This window comes from Lontra canadensis, unplaced genomic scaffold, assembly GCF_010015895.1.
Source record: "Lontra canadensis isolate GAN:19392208 unplaced genomic scaffold, GSC_riverotter_1.0 scaffold93, whole genome shotgun sequence".
In the NCBI taxonomy this organism is placed as follows: Eukaryota; Metazoa; Chordata; class Mammalia; order Carnivora; family Mustelidae; genus Lontra; species Lontra canadensis.
This window is the reverse complement of record NW_022631087.1, coordinates 6,749,950-6,764,671: the sequence shown is the minus strand read 5'-3', so window position 1 is coordinate 6,764,671 and position 14,722 is coordinate 6,749,950. Positions and strand designations below refer to the sequence as shown.

The 14,722-nt window shown below is 57.0% G+C and overlaps 1 protein-coding gene across 2 annotated transcripts in view; it reads left to right on the top strand.

Moving 5' to 3' along the window:
• TMPRSS6 (transmembrane serine protease 6) overlaps nt 1-14,722 on the top strand; it is a 33,074-nt gene that overhangs the window by 10,166 nt on the left and 8,186 nt on the right. For both annotated transcript variants that reach the window (XM_032836584.1, XM_032836585.1), the window contains exons 5-10: nt 280-464; nt 718-759; nt 4,275-4,479; nt 5,954-6,090; nt 7,468-7,580; nt 7,863-7,972. In XM_032836584.1, the coding sequence (XP_032692475.1) occupies nt 280-464; nt 718-759; nt 4,275-4,479; nt 5,954-6,090; nt 7,468-7,580; nt 7,863-7,972 (792 nt within the window). The remainder of the gene's footprint in view (nt 1-279; nt 465-717; nt 760-4,274; nt 4,480-5,953; nt 6,091-7,467; nt 7,581-7,862; nt 7,973-14,722) is intronic.

Genomic DNA, 14,722 nt, shown 5'->3' with positions numbered 1-14,722 from the left:
CGCATCAGGCAAGGCCGTGGTTGGAGTGGGAGTGGTGGGGTTGCCCCAGCTGTGCCATATGAGTACCCACCTCTGATCGGTGGCATACAGCCTACCCTCCTGTGCTTCAGTCCCCCTGTGACACGGGGCAGCAGACAGCATCTTGGTTGTTTGGAGGTTTCCATGAGGTGGAGGTAGGAAGCGTGAACCAGGCTTGGTGGTCTCCCCCGCAGGAGCAGTGGGCTGGGCAGGGCCAGATACCAGGCCCCTCCCCACCCCTCTCATTTCTGCCTGCCTCAGGGAGGGACCTCTCACCTGCTTCTTCTGGTTCATCCTCCAAATCCCCGAGCACCGCCGGCCGATGCTGAGCCCCGAGGTGGTGCGTGCACTGCTGGTGGAGGAGCTGCTGTCCACGGCCAACAGCTCAGCTCCTGCCCCCTACAGGGCCGAGTACGAGGTGGACCCGGAGGGCCTGGTGATCCTGGGTCAGTACTGGGGAGGGGGATGCGGGATGGTGTGGCCAGGGTGGCGCAGTCTGGGATGCTCTCAGGGTGGGCCTCCCAGCGACCCCAGAGCCAGGATGGAGGCTGGGCTGCAAGGGGGTGGGAAGGGAGGTGGCACTCAGTCAATTTCAGACAGGCTGGCTCTGATGGTCGCTTCTATTTTCAGTTTCATTTTTCATTTCATTTTCTTTATTTACTTTTGGTCTTTGTTTGTTTGTTCCTTTCCTTTTAACAGAAGCCAGCGTGAAAGACATAGTTGCTCTGAATTCCACGCTGGGTATGCTCTTTTGTTTCCCCTCTCCATTTCCTTTTGAGTTGCCCTTTTGCTTGGCTTGGTCAAGTGTCAGGGGACCACGTGGCTTGCGGTGAGAGCAGGGAGCAGTGGCCTGGGGTGACCCAAGGTGTGCCATGGTGGACTCGGTGATGAGTCCTGAGCAAGGCTGGGGCCGTGGGGGGAGGTGACCATTGTGTACCCCTGCGTGTGTGCGTGCATGAGCGCGTGTGCGCGTGTGCGTGTGTGCATGCATGCGTGAGTGGCCGTGTGGGGTGTGCCGGTTTAGGTGCACATAAATATGACTGCTTTTTCATCACTGAACTCAGTTTGCTCACAAGCTAATTTCCACCCATGGACTTGGTCTCTTGGAGATATTTCTGTCTCATTCAAGGATACTCCCTTCCCATTTTCCTTGTCCTTCTTAGCCAGGCTCTTCTGCCCTGTCCTCCTACCCCACTCCCATGCCATATTACCAGACTCACCCTGCTTTCCTCCCAGAGGTTCCACGGTCTTTCTCCTGAGCCCTGGGAAGCAGAGTACCAGAAGGGCCACCATGCTGCACAATGCCAGGGAGCACTGTCCACATCGCAGTCTGTGTTGTGCAGTGCACTACCTGTGCTACTGTACCCTGCGGTCCTGAGCACAAGCTCTTACATTCTCAGGTTCTTCTTATACTACCTAGAGTTTCTACCCAGAGCTGAGGCCGGGCTGAGGGCATCAGCCCCGTCTCAGGGAGGGAGGCAGAATTTAAATCCTCATTATTCCCTCTCTTATCTTCTGGTTGGTCAGATGCTTACTTCTTTGGTAGATGGAGGTGATGAGCAATTTTCAAATTGCTAAAATCATGATTCTCAAGCAAAACTGTAGTGAGCCACACATCAAAGATTTAGTTAACATATTAATGAGGGAATGAGTAGAATGGTAAAACTGGTTCAAAGGAGAATGTGAGAAACTGATCCATCTACATACCCACTTATCATCTACTATCTTACACTGCGCTGCTACTCACATCGCCCTGACCCTTGGTCGGACTGGGCTTTCTGGCTGCCCTTGCCTGTGCTGGCTGTCCATGGGTCCCCAAGTTGCTGGCAGTGGCCTTGTAATTATTTTATTTGGTTCAGTGCACATCTGGAGTCCCTGCCCTCCAGGAGCACAGTGTCTAATGGGGGCGAGGATGACAACTCAAATCCTTTTTATAGGCTTTGTGAACATTTCCCTCATGCCGGCCCCAGGCAGGTTCTGGGGACTCGAAATGACCGTGTCCTCACCCCTGTCCTCGGAGGAGCTCTGAGCCCATGAGAGAGACAGACAAATAAACAGTGTCTCATAACATCAAGTGCCAGCACTAGAATAGAGGTCCCAGAGGCAGCAGAAAGGGGGAGTTGCTCTGCCCTGGGGACGGCGAATGGACACCAGGGGCCGCCATCCAAGGCAGAGGAAGGGACCTGCTTCTAGAGGGAGAGAAATGTTGCTCCTGACTGGGGAGGGGGGGAGTCCTGGCTGTCCTTGTGTGGGCCAGACAGCAGACCCAAGCGGGACAGAGGTAGAAATCTGGCAGGTGGAGAAGAGGAAGGGACACTTGGGGCAGAGGCAAGAGCATGAGAAAAGGGCAGGCGAGGAGAACGCACTGGGCATGTGCACGCACTTTCTCTCGGTGACCAGCGGTAACGGGGTCACCCCAAGATATTTTGGATTATCAACAGAGACCAGCACATATCTCTCCACTCAGAAAAAGAGTAATTATTAAAATGTCAAAAACAAAGCATCAACTTGGAATAAGACTTAGAGACGACAGATGACCCGAAACAGACAAGCAGCTTTCCCGTCTCTTCCGTCTGCAGGGGTCACAGGTCTCCCCCTGGGGAACTCTGCTCCCCAGTTTGAATCAGGATGACCAGGGGTCAGGACGGGGTTGGGGGGTTGAGGGAGCAGCATCTGAGCAAAGCCTGTTCATCTGCATTCCATCTTTGGTCCTCAGAGCACCTGGAGAGAGAGGCAGGCTTAAAGACTAATGAATGCGGTGTTCGTTTGACAGAACCCAGCAGCTAAGCAACTGGCCCAGGGTCACTGGGCTAATGGGAGGGGGCGCCAGGACCCGAGGAGGGGTGTGGGTGCTCCCTGCACCCTGAGTTGCCCCCCACACTCTGGGACTTGTTCCCACATCCCCACAGCTTCACTGGCTATGGGGAGGTTTCAAGGAGATACTTGTGGTCCGGGGGACAGATTGTTTGCTGCTGGTTTCTGAAGCCTAAATCAAACCCATGGTGGGGGCCCAACGGCGATGCTGGGGGAGGGAGTGCTTGCATAAGCGGTGTAGACGGTGGGGCTGGAGTCCGAACCCAAGACAGGAGGCGCCTGGGGAGTTGGGGGGGGTATTGCTGCTGATGAATGAGGTGTGAAGGGAGAACGGCCAGCCAATGAGACTGTCTCTGTCTGCGCCTCCAGGGGGCCCCAGCCGAAGGGTGACAGGTCTCAGGACTTGCTCCCCAGCCCCACCTTCTGCCTCTCCCCACACCCCCCACAGAGCAGTCACTACACATGCGCTGAGCACCTACTTAGCGTGAGGTCTGGGTGCTACGACGGGCACGCAAGCGGGCGTCACCCCCAAGCAAGTGATGACCCCACGAGGCTGGTGTCACGGCCCGCATTCTCCAGGGTAGCCAACCAAGACCCGGGGAAGGTTCGGTGAGCCCGGGTCTGTCTGGCCCAGGTCTGTAAGCGGGAAGAATCATAGCAGCCAGCTCGGCTCACGGAGCCCTCCTGGCAGGCGGGCATCAAATGCCTCATGAGCGCAACCTGTTTCATTCTGGCGTTTCCTCCTCCTCAGCTTGAGCTCACTTCCTCTACCCAGGCTGCTTCTCCACCCCCACTGGAACGCGCTCTCCCCTCTCCTTCCCTTATGGCACCTTGATGGTCTCCCAGCCTCCTCGGAGCTGCTCCCAGCAGCCAGAGGAGTCTGTGACCCAAGCCCGGCCACGTCCCAGCCCTGCATAACCCTCGGTGGCTCCCCATGGCCGTGGGAGAAAGCACCTCCTCTCCTAGGCACAATCTGGCCCCTGCCTCCCTTCTCCAGCTTGTTCTCTGGCCTCAAACCCCACCCTGGCCCCCGGCCCTTTGCTCACATTGTGACCCTGTCCGCTACCCGCCAGGTCTTCCCTGCCCTGCAGCTGGGCTCAGCGTCCTCTCTTCCTGAACTGTTACCGCTGGGCTCTGTATCTGTCCTCACCGCTCTTGGCGCTCCCGGGCAGTGACTGAATCTTTGTGACACTCGCCTGGCATGGAGAGCTCAGGGAGGGCTAAATGATTGAATGAATGGACCACTGCGTGAATGAGTGGGTGAGGAGACTGGAGACGGAAACCAGCAGGGAAACAGAGAGATGGGACCTAGCACGTGGGGGCCCATCCCCACCCAGTGGCTCTCCTTGCGCCACCCCCGCCCAGGTGAGGACCAGCCGGCCCCCTGGCTCTCTCCTCCTGGTGAACAGGGGTCAGGGGGCCTGTCCCTCTCCCTCCTCCAGGCTGCTACCGCTACAGCTACGTGGACCAGGGCCAGGTCCTCCGGCTGAAGGGGCCCGACCACCTGGCCTCCAGCTGCCTGTGGCACCTGCAGGGTCCCAAGGACCTTATGCTCAAGCTTCGGCTGGAGTGGACGCTGGCCGAGTGCCGGGACCGGCTGGCCATGTACGACGTGGCTGGGCCCCTGGAGAGGAGGCTCATCACCTCGTGAGTCCTGGGAAGGTGGGTGGGAGGGTGGGGGCGCTGAGCATCACCCCCCACAGTTGGAGATGAGAGGCTGTGTGACCCCGGTCCTCGGTATCTGGTATCTGAGAGACAGCAAGGCTAGCACACAGAGGAGACAGGAGGCCGGAAATGGCTGTGTGCTGTGGGCAACCCCTTTTCCTTCCCCGAGTCTCAGTTTCCCCATCTGAGACAGAGCGGTTGTACTAGACCACCCCTCAGGTCTGCTCTGGGAGGTGACAAGGCTCATTTGAGCGCTTTAGAGCCTGGCAGCACCCTGCACTGTTGCTTCGTAGCTGTGCGTCCTAAGGCAAGTGGCTTTGCCTCTCTGAGCCTCGGTTGTCCTCGCCTATAAAATGGGTGCATAGTCACAGCTGCCTTGTAGGGTTGTGAGGCTTGAAATCAAACCACCGGTGCTGAGATTCTCACACATAACAAAGCCATCCCTTACTACTACCTGGTAATGTCTCCGTTAAATAGCCAGTAACTGCTGCTGGCGGTGTGGACTGGGGGCACCAGGCTGCTGCCTTCTCTGGCTCAGGCTGGCCCAGCTTCCAGGCAGGAGCGGGGGTGGGACCTGCGTGTTCAGGTCCAGGGCAGTCCTTGAGGGTGAGCGGGGACAAGGTCCTCCCCAACCCCCTCCTCCCACCCCGGGACCTCTCTGAACTCCTGGCTCTGAGGCAGCAGGCACACTCATTTACACACCCCCGGAATGATGACCTCAGCCTGGGGTGTGTGTGGGCTGGGTTCCTGGAGGGCTCTGGGAAGCGCACAGAAGCCAGACACCATCTGATTTCCAGGGCTGATGAGGGTGGGGACGCTGATGGGCTTCCCCTGGGGCTTCTTCAAGTACCCCTCCCCCCCACCCCAGCCTGTTGTCAGGGAGGGGACACGGCTCAGCCTTGTCCCTGCTCACGATGGCGCACAGGCACCCCGTGCCATCTCGGGGCCTTGGAGGTCTGAAGGGGTGGGTCAGACAAGATCAGGGGATCATCACCCTTGCATCCCAGAGCCGTGAGAGGTCTTCATGGGTGATAAGGAGATAGAGCAGAAGGGACCTTGACCGACTTTAACTCTGTGGCTTGTTGCGGGGGATCCACACCCTGGGAGGCTTCGAGACATTTTAATTACAAGGCGGGCTCTGCTGCCAAGTAAAGAAAAGAAAAGAAACCCCAATATTAGGTGACTTCAGGACCCTCAACCCTGAAACCTCATCTCCCTCCAGGGTACAGGCTGGGACCTCAGGGGCACAGGGATCCAGGGGGACCGGAGTTTGGTGGGGACAGTCTGGGCAACCTCCTGGTCTCTCTCCCCTGAGGAGCTGGCCTGACCCTTCCAGGGCTTCCAGTCAGTCTCCTGGGGCAGAGAGGGTCGGACACCTGCGCAGGGACACACAGCAGTCCACCCAACCCCCCTTCCAGGCTCCACCCATCCTGGTCACCTTCCTCTGTCCCTCCAGGGTCTACGGCTGCAGTCGCCAGGAGCCGGTGGTGGAGGTCCTGGCGTCCGGCGCTGTCATGGCGGTGGTCTGGAAGAAGGGCTTACACAGCTACTATGACCCCTTTGTGCTCTCCGTGCAGCCCGTGGCCTTCCAGGGTGAGGGGTCAAGGGTCCCTCGGGATGGGAGGGGAGCCAAGGCAGATACCCAGGGCACAGGCCGGTGTGCCCTTCACCTTCTTTGCTGTCGTTGAGGTGGGATGGGAGCAGAGGGAAGGTTCTGGAAGCCCCTCTGATCTCCTCCCTCCCAAGCCCTTGGCCCCTCTCTCCTGTCCTCTGTTCTCACTCCATTTCCCCACTTTCTACCTCCCTCTCCTACCCTCCCTGTCCCCTGTCCCTTCTCTCCCTCCTTCTCTCTCCCGCCCTCTTTCTGTTTACTGTCTGTTCGGTCCCCATCCTGGACCCGTGTCTCCTCTCTCGGCTCCTCCTCTGGCCCTCTTCCCTCTGTATCCGCTTGAGGCTGGAGGGTGGGTCTGTGGTCAGGAGGCCTGAGAACCTCAGATTTATCCCCAGACCATCCTCTCACACCAAAAGTGAGCCCCACAGATCTCCCTGGAGATGGCGCTCGGCTCAGGGAAGGCCACTCACAGTGTTTCCGGGAAGGGCTCTCTAGGCTGCCCGCTGGCCTCCACTGCTGGCCTCCTGTTCCGGATCTCCCTCCCTTCTTCCCTGACCCCCTTTCTCGGGAAGAACCCCATGCTTCATGCCCTGGCTGTCCTGGGGCATGGATCAGCCAAACAAACCTTGCAGGTTCCAGAACAACAGGACACCACGAGCCACTGCGCCCCACCCCCAACCCGGCAGTCCCCCTCTTTCTACTTGGTTCTCCTTCCTCTCCTGGTGTTGACCCCAGAGGCCTCCTGGCAGTGACCCAGGTTCCCTGATGCCCGTGCTGGGTTCTGGCAGCCCTCTGGAGGTGCCCAGGGCTGAGAAGGTGCCAGAGCTGGCTCTGGCTCCGTGGGAGTCACTGATATAACTCAGGGGACAGGGGAACATGGGGACCCTGACTCTAGGGAGAGGTAGCAGGGCAGCTGGGAACCCTCCTGATTCCTCACCCTCTAGCTCTGCGACTTCAGCTAAGTCCCCCTTCTTCTCTGAGCCTCATCTTGAAAAGGGGCCTGCTTCTCCCTCCCCCACCACCATAACTGAGGTTCGCACCGTTGTGAATGCACGTGGTGTAAGGGTCTGGTGTGGCACAATCTGTGTCAGTGGCTACCATTTATTGAGCACTTACTATATGTCAGGCTGTCTGAGCATTTTATGTCTATTTAATCTGCTTACCTGCCCTGTGAGGTATGGGCTATTATTGTCCCCATGTTCTGGGTGGGGAAACTGAGGCCCCAGGTCATACCCTGCAACTAACCTCTACTGTTTAATGGCAGGAGGGTGGAGGGGTTACGGCTGCCCCTCACCTGCTGGGAGGTGCAGTGAGCTGGGCCTGGGGGACCCTGTGTAACAGCTGTTCTCGGGGCCCAGCTTGTGAGGTGAACCTGACCTTGGAGGGTCGTCTGGAGCCACAGGGCGTCCTCAGCACACCTTACTTCCCCAGCTACTACTCACCCAGCACCCACTGCTCCTGGCACCTCACGGTGAGCCCCGTCCTCTGCCACCCATGCTCCCTCTGCCCAAGGCACCCTGCGGAGCTCGGGAAGCCCCGGGGAGGTGCAGGCTGAGCCCTGGGTGCAAATCCCTCCAGAAGGGGGGGTGACAGGTGTGACCACGGTCTGCCTCTGTGGGTCACTGTAGTGCCTGTTTGTTGAGTGACTGACCAGCTTCAGCCCCTGCTGGGGCTCTGTGTTGGAGGGCCTCCTCCCTTTGTTGTCCTGGGAAGTGAGGCCACCAGCACCGTCACACCGACTCCTCTGTCCCAGGTGCCCTCTCTGGACTATGGCTTGGCCCTCTGGTTTGATGCCTATGCTCTGCGGAGGCAGAAGTATGACCTGCCGTGCACCCAGGGACAGTGGACAATCCAGAACCGGAGGTACCTCACCCCGGGACTCCCTCCCACTCCCCACAGTTACCCACCTTGGGAGCCCCAGTCCCAGACCCCAGAGGGGCGGCCGAGGAAGAGAGCCCAGCCCCGGGTGCTCGGGCGTGTGACCCCATCCCTTGACCCATTCCCTGTCCCAGCCCCTGCCCCAGTCTCCCCTCCTGCCACCTTGGATGTTAATTCTAGTTCGAGTGAAATGTCTCATTTCCTTGGGTGCTGTCACTCCACTGTCCGGTCCCCTGGATCCTTAAACGAGACGGTGGGGGAGCCATGGGACTCGGCAGGGCTAGAGAGCCTGCCCCTGAGCCCCTCCCTGTGCCATCGGAGGCCCCGCTTCCCTTCTCCCACTCCCTGCTCTTGGCCAAAGTCAAGTGGCTTCCTCGCTCCAGGAAGCTGCGCAGCCAGGGCCAAGGCTGCTTTTGCTAATCCGACCATTTCCACAGGGAGGGGCAATAACCAGGGTCCCTCCCTATCACCCCCACTACCCAAACAGCACAGGCCTAAAGTCCCCTCTTGGGTTCTGGGACTGGTGTCCACACTCGCCAATGTGGATTTCGCCTGTTGGTTGATCCTATTCAGACGAAAGGGGACGGGGACTGACAACGCTCATTGGTGCGCCCGCGGGCTGTCCAGGATTCCAAATTCATCAGGGGCTGTGATTAAAGGGAAAAGGAAGAAATGTCTGTGGTATGACTTCAGGCCTGTGCTGTTCAAGGGTGACAGGAGATGGTGTGACTACAAGCCCGTGCTGTTTGGGGGGGTGACAGTAGATGGTGTGACTTCAGGCCCATGTGGATCTGGGGGTGACAGGAGATGGTGTGACTCCAGATTTGTGCTGCTCGGTGGGTGACAGGAGATGGTGTGACTTCAGACTCGTGCTGCTTGGTGGGTGACAGGAGATGGTGTGACTTCAGGCCCATGTGGTTCCGGGGGTCACAGGAGATGGTGTGACTCCAGATTTGTGCTGCTCGGTGGGTGACAGGAGATGGTGTGACTTCAGGCCCGTGCTGTTTGTGGGGATGACAGGAGATGGTGTGACTTCAGGCCCATGTGGTTCCAGGGGTGACAGGAGATGGTGTGACTCCAGATTTGTGCTGCTCGGTGGGTGACAGGAGATGGTGTGACTTCAGGCCCGTGCTATTTGGGGGGTGGTGACAGGAGATGGTGTAATTTCAGGTCTGTGCTGTTTGGCCAACAAAGGCACCCCACATCCTAGTGTGTGGGTGGCATTTCTGGGCCCACAACCTTTATCCTCATGGAACGCCCTGGGGACCGCATTGCTCCTTGCCTGGGATCTGCCAGACTGAGGCTGGCTGGGCTCACCTCAGCGTCAGGAGCCCACGGAATGATGGCAGGAGTGGCGCACATTTCACACTTGTTCAAATGATGATGGGATGTTTTCCTGCCACCCTCTCAACCCTTCCTTGAGGAAGTGGCAGGCAGGCCCCGGGTGTGCCGCCCCTGCCCTTACCCCCCCAACACACAAGGTTAGTCCACTTGCCAGGAGCCAGGCTCACCGGCCTGTGACATCAAAGCCATCATTTTTCTGTTTCCTAGAAAGGGAGTTGAGGTTTGGCATGATTAGGGGGAGCCCAGACAGACCTGCAGGCAAAGCCCTCCCACGCCCCACACTGCTGGAATAAGGAGGACAGTCCCCGCCATGTTCCCTATGGCGGACCTTCCCTGTCTCCATGACAGGGAGGGCTCAGGTCAAGCTATGGGCCCCGGTTCTAGGGACTTGCTGAGCTACCCTTAAATGTGGGCCATGGCTGGAAAGAGTCCTAAGTAAAAGGAAAAGGCTTTGAGGGTGAGATTTCAGACACCATGACAGGTCCTAGTGGGGTCACAGGGAGCTCCCTCCCAGCGTCTCAAAGCACCACCGGGCTACAGAAAGTAAGGGCTGGACTGGCCGTCGAACCTAGTCCTCACCCATTGTACAGGACGGAAAACTGAGACCTAAGATGCCTAAAGCCGAAGGACTTGGCTTCTTTTGCTGGTCTTTTGCCTTTCGGTGGTGGGAGGGATTTCAGGGTGCGGCTAGGTGGTAGCTGGGTGGGCAGTGGGGGAGGCCTGATAGGGTGCGGCTCTCCTGTCCCTCTTCTCTCTCGTCTCACACCTCCCTGTGCTTCCTGGCGACTTGGAGATGTGCTCAGGGGCATCTACAGCTAACTCTGACTACACCACCTTCCCCATTAGAAGGGTTAGACAAGTCCCAGGCCCCAGCTTTTTACTATTTACACAGATGTCTGAAGAAAGATGTCTCCCGGTAGGTTGTGTGTATGAGTTCTAGCAAAACGTCAGTCTGTGTGGGGCTGGTAAGGAGCAGAGAGCTGAAACCGGACACATCAGCGTTGGAATCCTGGCTCCTCCCCTCGCTGCGAGATGGGGGCTCTCCTCTCCCAGCCTCTGGCAGCTCATCTAAAAACTGGCCATGAAATAGACCCTTCCCTCCCCCCCGCCAAGGCAGGACTAAATGAGATCATGGGCAAGGGGCCCTGGCTCCTGCGGGCGGCCCAGACAGAGCGCGGCCCTGCAAGGCCCCAGCCACGAGTTAACCATTGGCTCTTGATGCTGGGCGGGCCAGGCACCGAGCTGGGGGATTTGGATCCCTCATCCTCAACAACCTGGTGAGGAAACAGGCCCCCAGGCTGCCTTCACTGGCCAGTGAGGAACCCAGGGCACAGAGAGACAAAACCACTGGCACCACGCCACTCAGACTGCAAGTGGGGAAACCAGAATCCAGCGAGGCAGTCGGGTCCAGAGTGTGTGGGGGTATGCACACCTGTGTCTGTGTGCACGAGTCCGTGCGTGTACGCCTGCACACCTAAGTGTTCATACCCGTGCGGATTTGTCCCTTGGAGCCTCTGAGCAGCCATGCTGGCTGTTCCCTCTCTTGGCCATGGAACTCCTGACCAATCCACCAGCATCCTGGCAAGAGGACCGACGGCTTCTGTGGCTCCCGCCAGTTCTGAGAATGGCCTGCGAAGTCCCATCTCTATCTTCTGAGATCTTTGTGAAGGATCCAGAGTCCCCAGGTGGAAACTCGTGTCCCCAGGCCTGCCTCCAGGCCGTGGCCCTTGTCTGAGCCTGGAAGGGAAGGCAGAGGTGTGCCTCCAAACCATAAGCACTGGACAAACCATTTCCTTTAGTTATGATCTTCTTTGATAATGATCATCCAATGTAGATGCTGGGAAATTCTTTGAATGAGCATTTGTTGGAAAATTTGCTTGTGTGGGTGGCAAAGATATGAGAGGTCTGGGGAACAGTGTCGATTTGTGGGCACAGGGTGTATAGGGAGGGGGAGGTGCAGTCCTTGGACCCTGAATGGCCATGGACAAGCAGCAACGGAGGGTGGGTTGGGGAAGGAGGTGACTTCCCCGCAGGTGTCAGCGTAGCGATGCGGGAACACTGGCCCCGGCTCCCTCTGCGGGCCGGGCATCCTCGGGCTTGCGGTCTCACCCCTCTGAGCCCTTTCTGCCCTTCCCCACCTCACTACTTTCTAGCAGCTTCTCCCAGTGCCCACGGCCAAGGCCTCCTGGCCTTTAAGTGGCCTGGAGGTGGTGAAGGGACTTGGCCTAGTGAGACTGGCCGCCGGCTGCGTGGTTTCGCAGAACCTGCTCCGGCTGGGCGTCACCACGGCCCAGGCTTCCCCCTTTCGGGGAATCTGCCTCCTGCCAGCTTCCTCCCCTGTGATGTCACTTTTCTTGTGATCTGCCCGATCACTTCCCCTGCCCGCCCTCTGATGGGACAGGCAGAACCCACTGGCTCTCAGGCCCCTCGGAGCCCCCTCAGGCCAGGCCCGGCTATGGGGTGGCTCTTCTGCTCCCCTGGGGCCCGGTGTGGCCAGCACTGCCTGCAGCCCCAGAGGCTCCGGGTCAGGCTGAGCGTGTGCCCCCGAGGCTGGGTGCTGGTGGTGTGGTGGGCACAGCGTCTACCACTGCCCTAGATGAGCTCATAGCCTGACAACGTCAGCAGCTTGCTTTCGGAGAAGTCTTTTTCTCATCTCATGTCTCATTTTCTCTTTCCTTAAAACATCTTCCAAAGGAGATAATATCACCCACCCTCATTTTATAGAGGTGAAAACTGAAGCTTGCTGACGTTGATGTGTCAGGGCCACACAGCTGCTTCATGTGGCAAAGCTGGCCTCCCACTCAGCTCTGAGGCTCGGGGTCCAGTGCTCTGCTCACCCCGCCAGACACTGCCATTCTCCCTTCTTTAGTGTTTGCCTTCTCTGACCCTCCTTCCCACTTAACCTGTCCTTAGGGAAGGGAATGCTTGCGTGTGTGCATATATCCATCTATCCATCCACACTTCCATCCATCCATCCATCCATCCATCCATCCACCTACCTGCACACCCATCCACGCTTTCTTGAATTCCTCCCTGTGTAGAGTTGCTAACATGCAAGAAAGTTGACAGGGTCCCTTCTTATAGTCTGGGTGAGGCAAGAAGGAAAAAAAAATCCCCAATCCACAGAGGGGAGAAGGCAAGCTGGCCACTGTGCAAAAATGTGCCTCCAGACCCTGCACTTTGTAGCTGAGGTGGGTTCCACAGCCTCTTGGAGACAGCTCGTTGGGGAGGAGGTGGCATTTGGTGGTTGGGGAGGAATTAGCCAGAGGGTGCATACCCTCCCCCAGAAGTCTCTACGGCAGGACCCGGAAATGCTGGTGCACATAGGAGCACAGTTGGTGCATAGTTCTGGGGGACAGGCTGTTTGGGGGAGAGCAGGAGAGGAAGGGACTGGTTATCAGGGGGTCCTGTGCTCTGCCTAATTTGGATAGCCTCTGATTACTTCCAGCCAGTGTTTCTGGGGCTTTTTTTTTTTTTTTTTTTTTTTTTTTCAGAAGAAGCAAGAATCTAGATTATTATGTGAAATTAATGGGCAACTGAACTTGAAAAAAAAATTTATGTTAACACTGCGCAGACTAAACAGACCATCTTTAAGTTGAGTGATTCAGCCTGAGTCACTAGACTGTAGCTTTGCCCCAGGAATGCCACCACCAGCCCCTGTCCTGGGCCTCCAGGGTGAGAACCACATACTGCCCCTGGGGTGAGGGAAGGTTCCCGGGGTTCCAGGCCAAACCACGGGCTTATTCTGGACCTCGTTCTCTCAGATGCCAGTGGAGAAAATGTCCCGTCAGTCCTCACTGGTACCTTAGAGCCCCTGGCCAGAGCTCAGGGTGACCAGGCAGACTCTTCTAGATTGAAATGTTCCACTCCTCTCCAGCCTGGCTCTGGTTCCTTCCTCTTGCCTCTCCGCAACCCCTCCATGACCATGCGGGGACAGCATCCTGTGTCCCTAAACCTTCCGCATGGTCAGGGGCGTACTTGATCCATTTCCCCAGTATTTCCCCAGTATTTCCTGCCCCTAGCTCCCCTGTCCACTCCTCAGGGAAACTCTCAGGGGACGCTAATCCATGAGAGCCTTTGTTTGTCCACTTTAAAAACAGACAGACAAAAAAATTAAAACAAAAAAACCAAAAAACCAAAAAACAAAAAAACCAACCAAAAACCAAAAAACAAACAAGACAGCCCAAGCTCTGTTCCCCTAGTTTTAAAAGGCCAAGAAGGGCCAGGCCTGCTCGGGGGTGCCCCCTTGTGGCAGCTCATCCCCATCGCGTCCCCCTGGGCTGGAGGAGTCTTGGAGAGCAGGGCTTCCCAAAACTTCCCACCTTGGGACCCCTTTACCCGCTTTAAAATTACTAAGCACCCCAAAGGGCTTTTGTGAAGGTTATATTAACTCTTTTTACAGTACTAGACATGAAAACTGAGGAAGTTTAAAAACATCAATTCACTCAGAAGCCTGTTACAATTTTAACATAAACAACATTTTAGAAAAAAAAAACTAATTATAGTTCCCAAAGCCAAAAGCATTTGGCGAGAAAAATACCATTATTTGACATTTTTATGACTTTCTCTTAAACTGGATTAATAGAACTGCATTGGGCATCTGCATTCAATCGGTTGGTCTCACACGTCATGTAGTCTCTGGAAAATTCCACCGTATCCTTTGTGAAAAGAATGAGAGTGAAAGAAAGCAAATATTACGTGAGCATTATTGTGAAAATAATTTTTACTTTGGAGCCCCGGTGGTTCCCGGACCGCACTTGGAGGACGGTGGGTTGGTTTGGAGGCAAGGAAATGATGCTCTGTAGCCAGAGAGCATGGGGAGGTCTGTGCAGGGGCATGGGAAGTGGGAGCCAAGGTGTGCCTCTCCTCCCACCCCTGGAGCAGGCTGGGTGGGCCCTCCTAGGTCCCGAGGAGGCTGGATTCTGGCTTACCTGCGCCACTCCCTTCGCCAGCCTCCTCTGGAATGTTCGATTTGAGAACAATTTCTGTCTCACAAAGTGGGGCTGTGGCAAGGACCCCCCAGTCTCTGTACAGTGAGGCCTTGCAGTGTCGCTGTCCGTGAGGGAGGGGCCGGACAAGACAACCCAAAATCTTCCTCAGTTGTTTGTTGATTAGCTCATTGACTAATCCATTGAACTGTGAGGTGCTTGCCATATTCTAGAAGTTCCGAGGAAGTACCTGCCCCCCCCACGGCCCCACCCCGAGAGTTAGCTGTTGCACCCGCAGTGGGATGCTCCCATCATGCTTCGGGACACTCCCACCTTGACTTCCCCCTGCCTTCTCTGCTTCTCGCTGACTGTTTTCTGACCTGTGTCCTGGGTGTGCCTCCCTCGTCTGTAAAGGCGCTCCCATTTGCTCAGCGAGGGTGCCCTCTTCCCTGTGGGGGGCTCA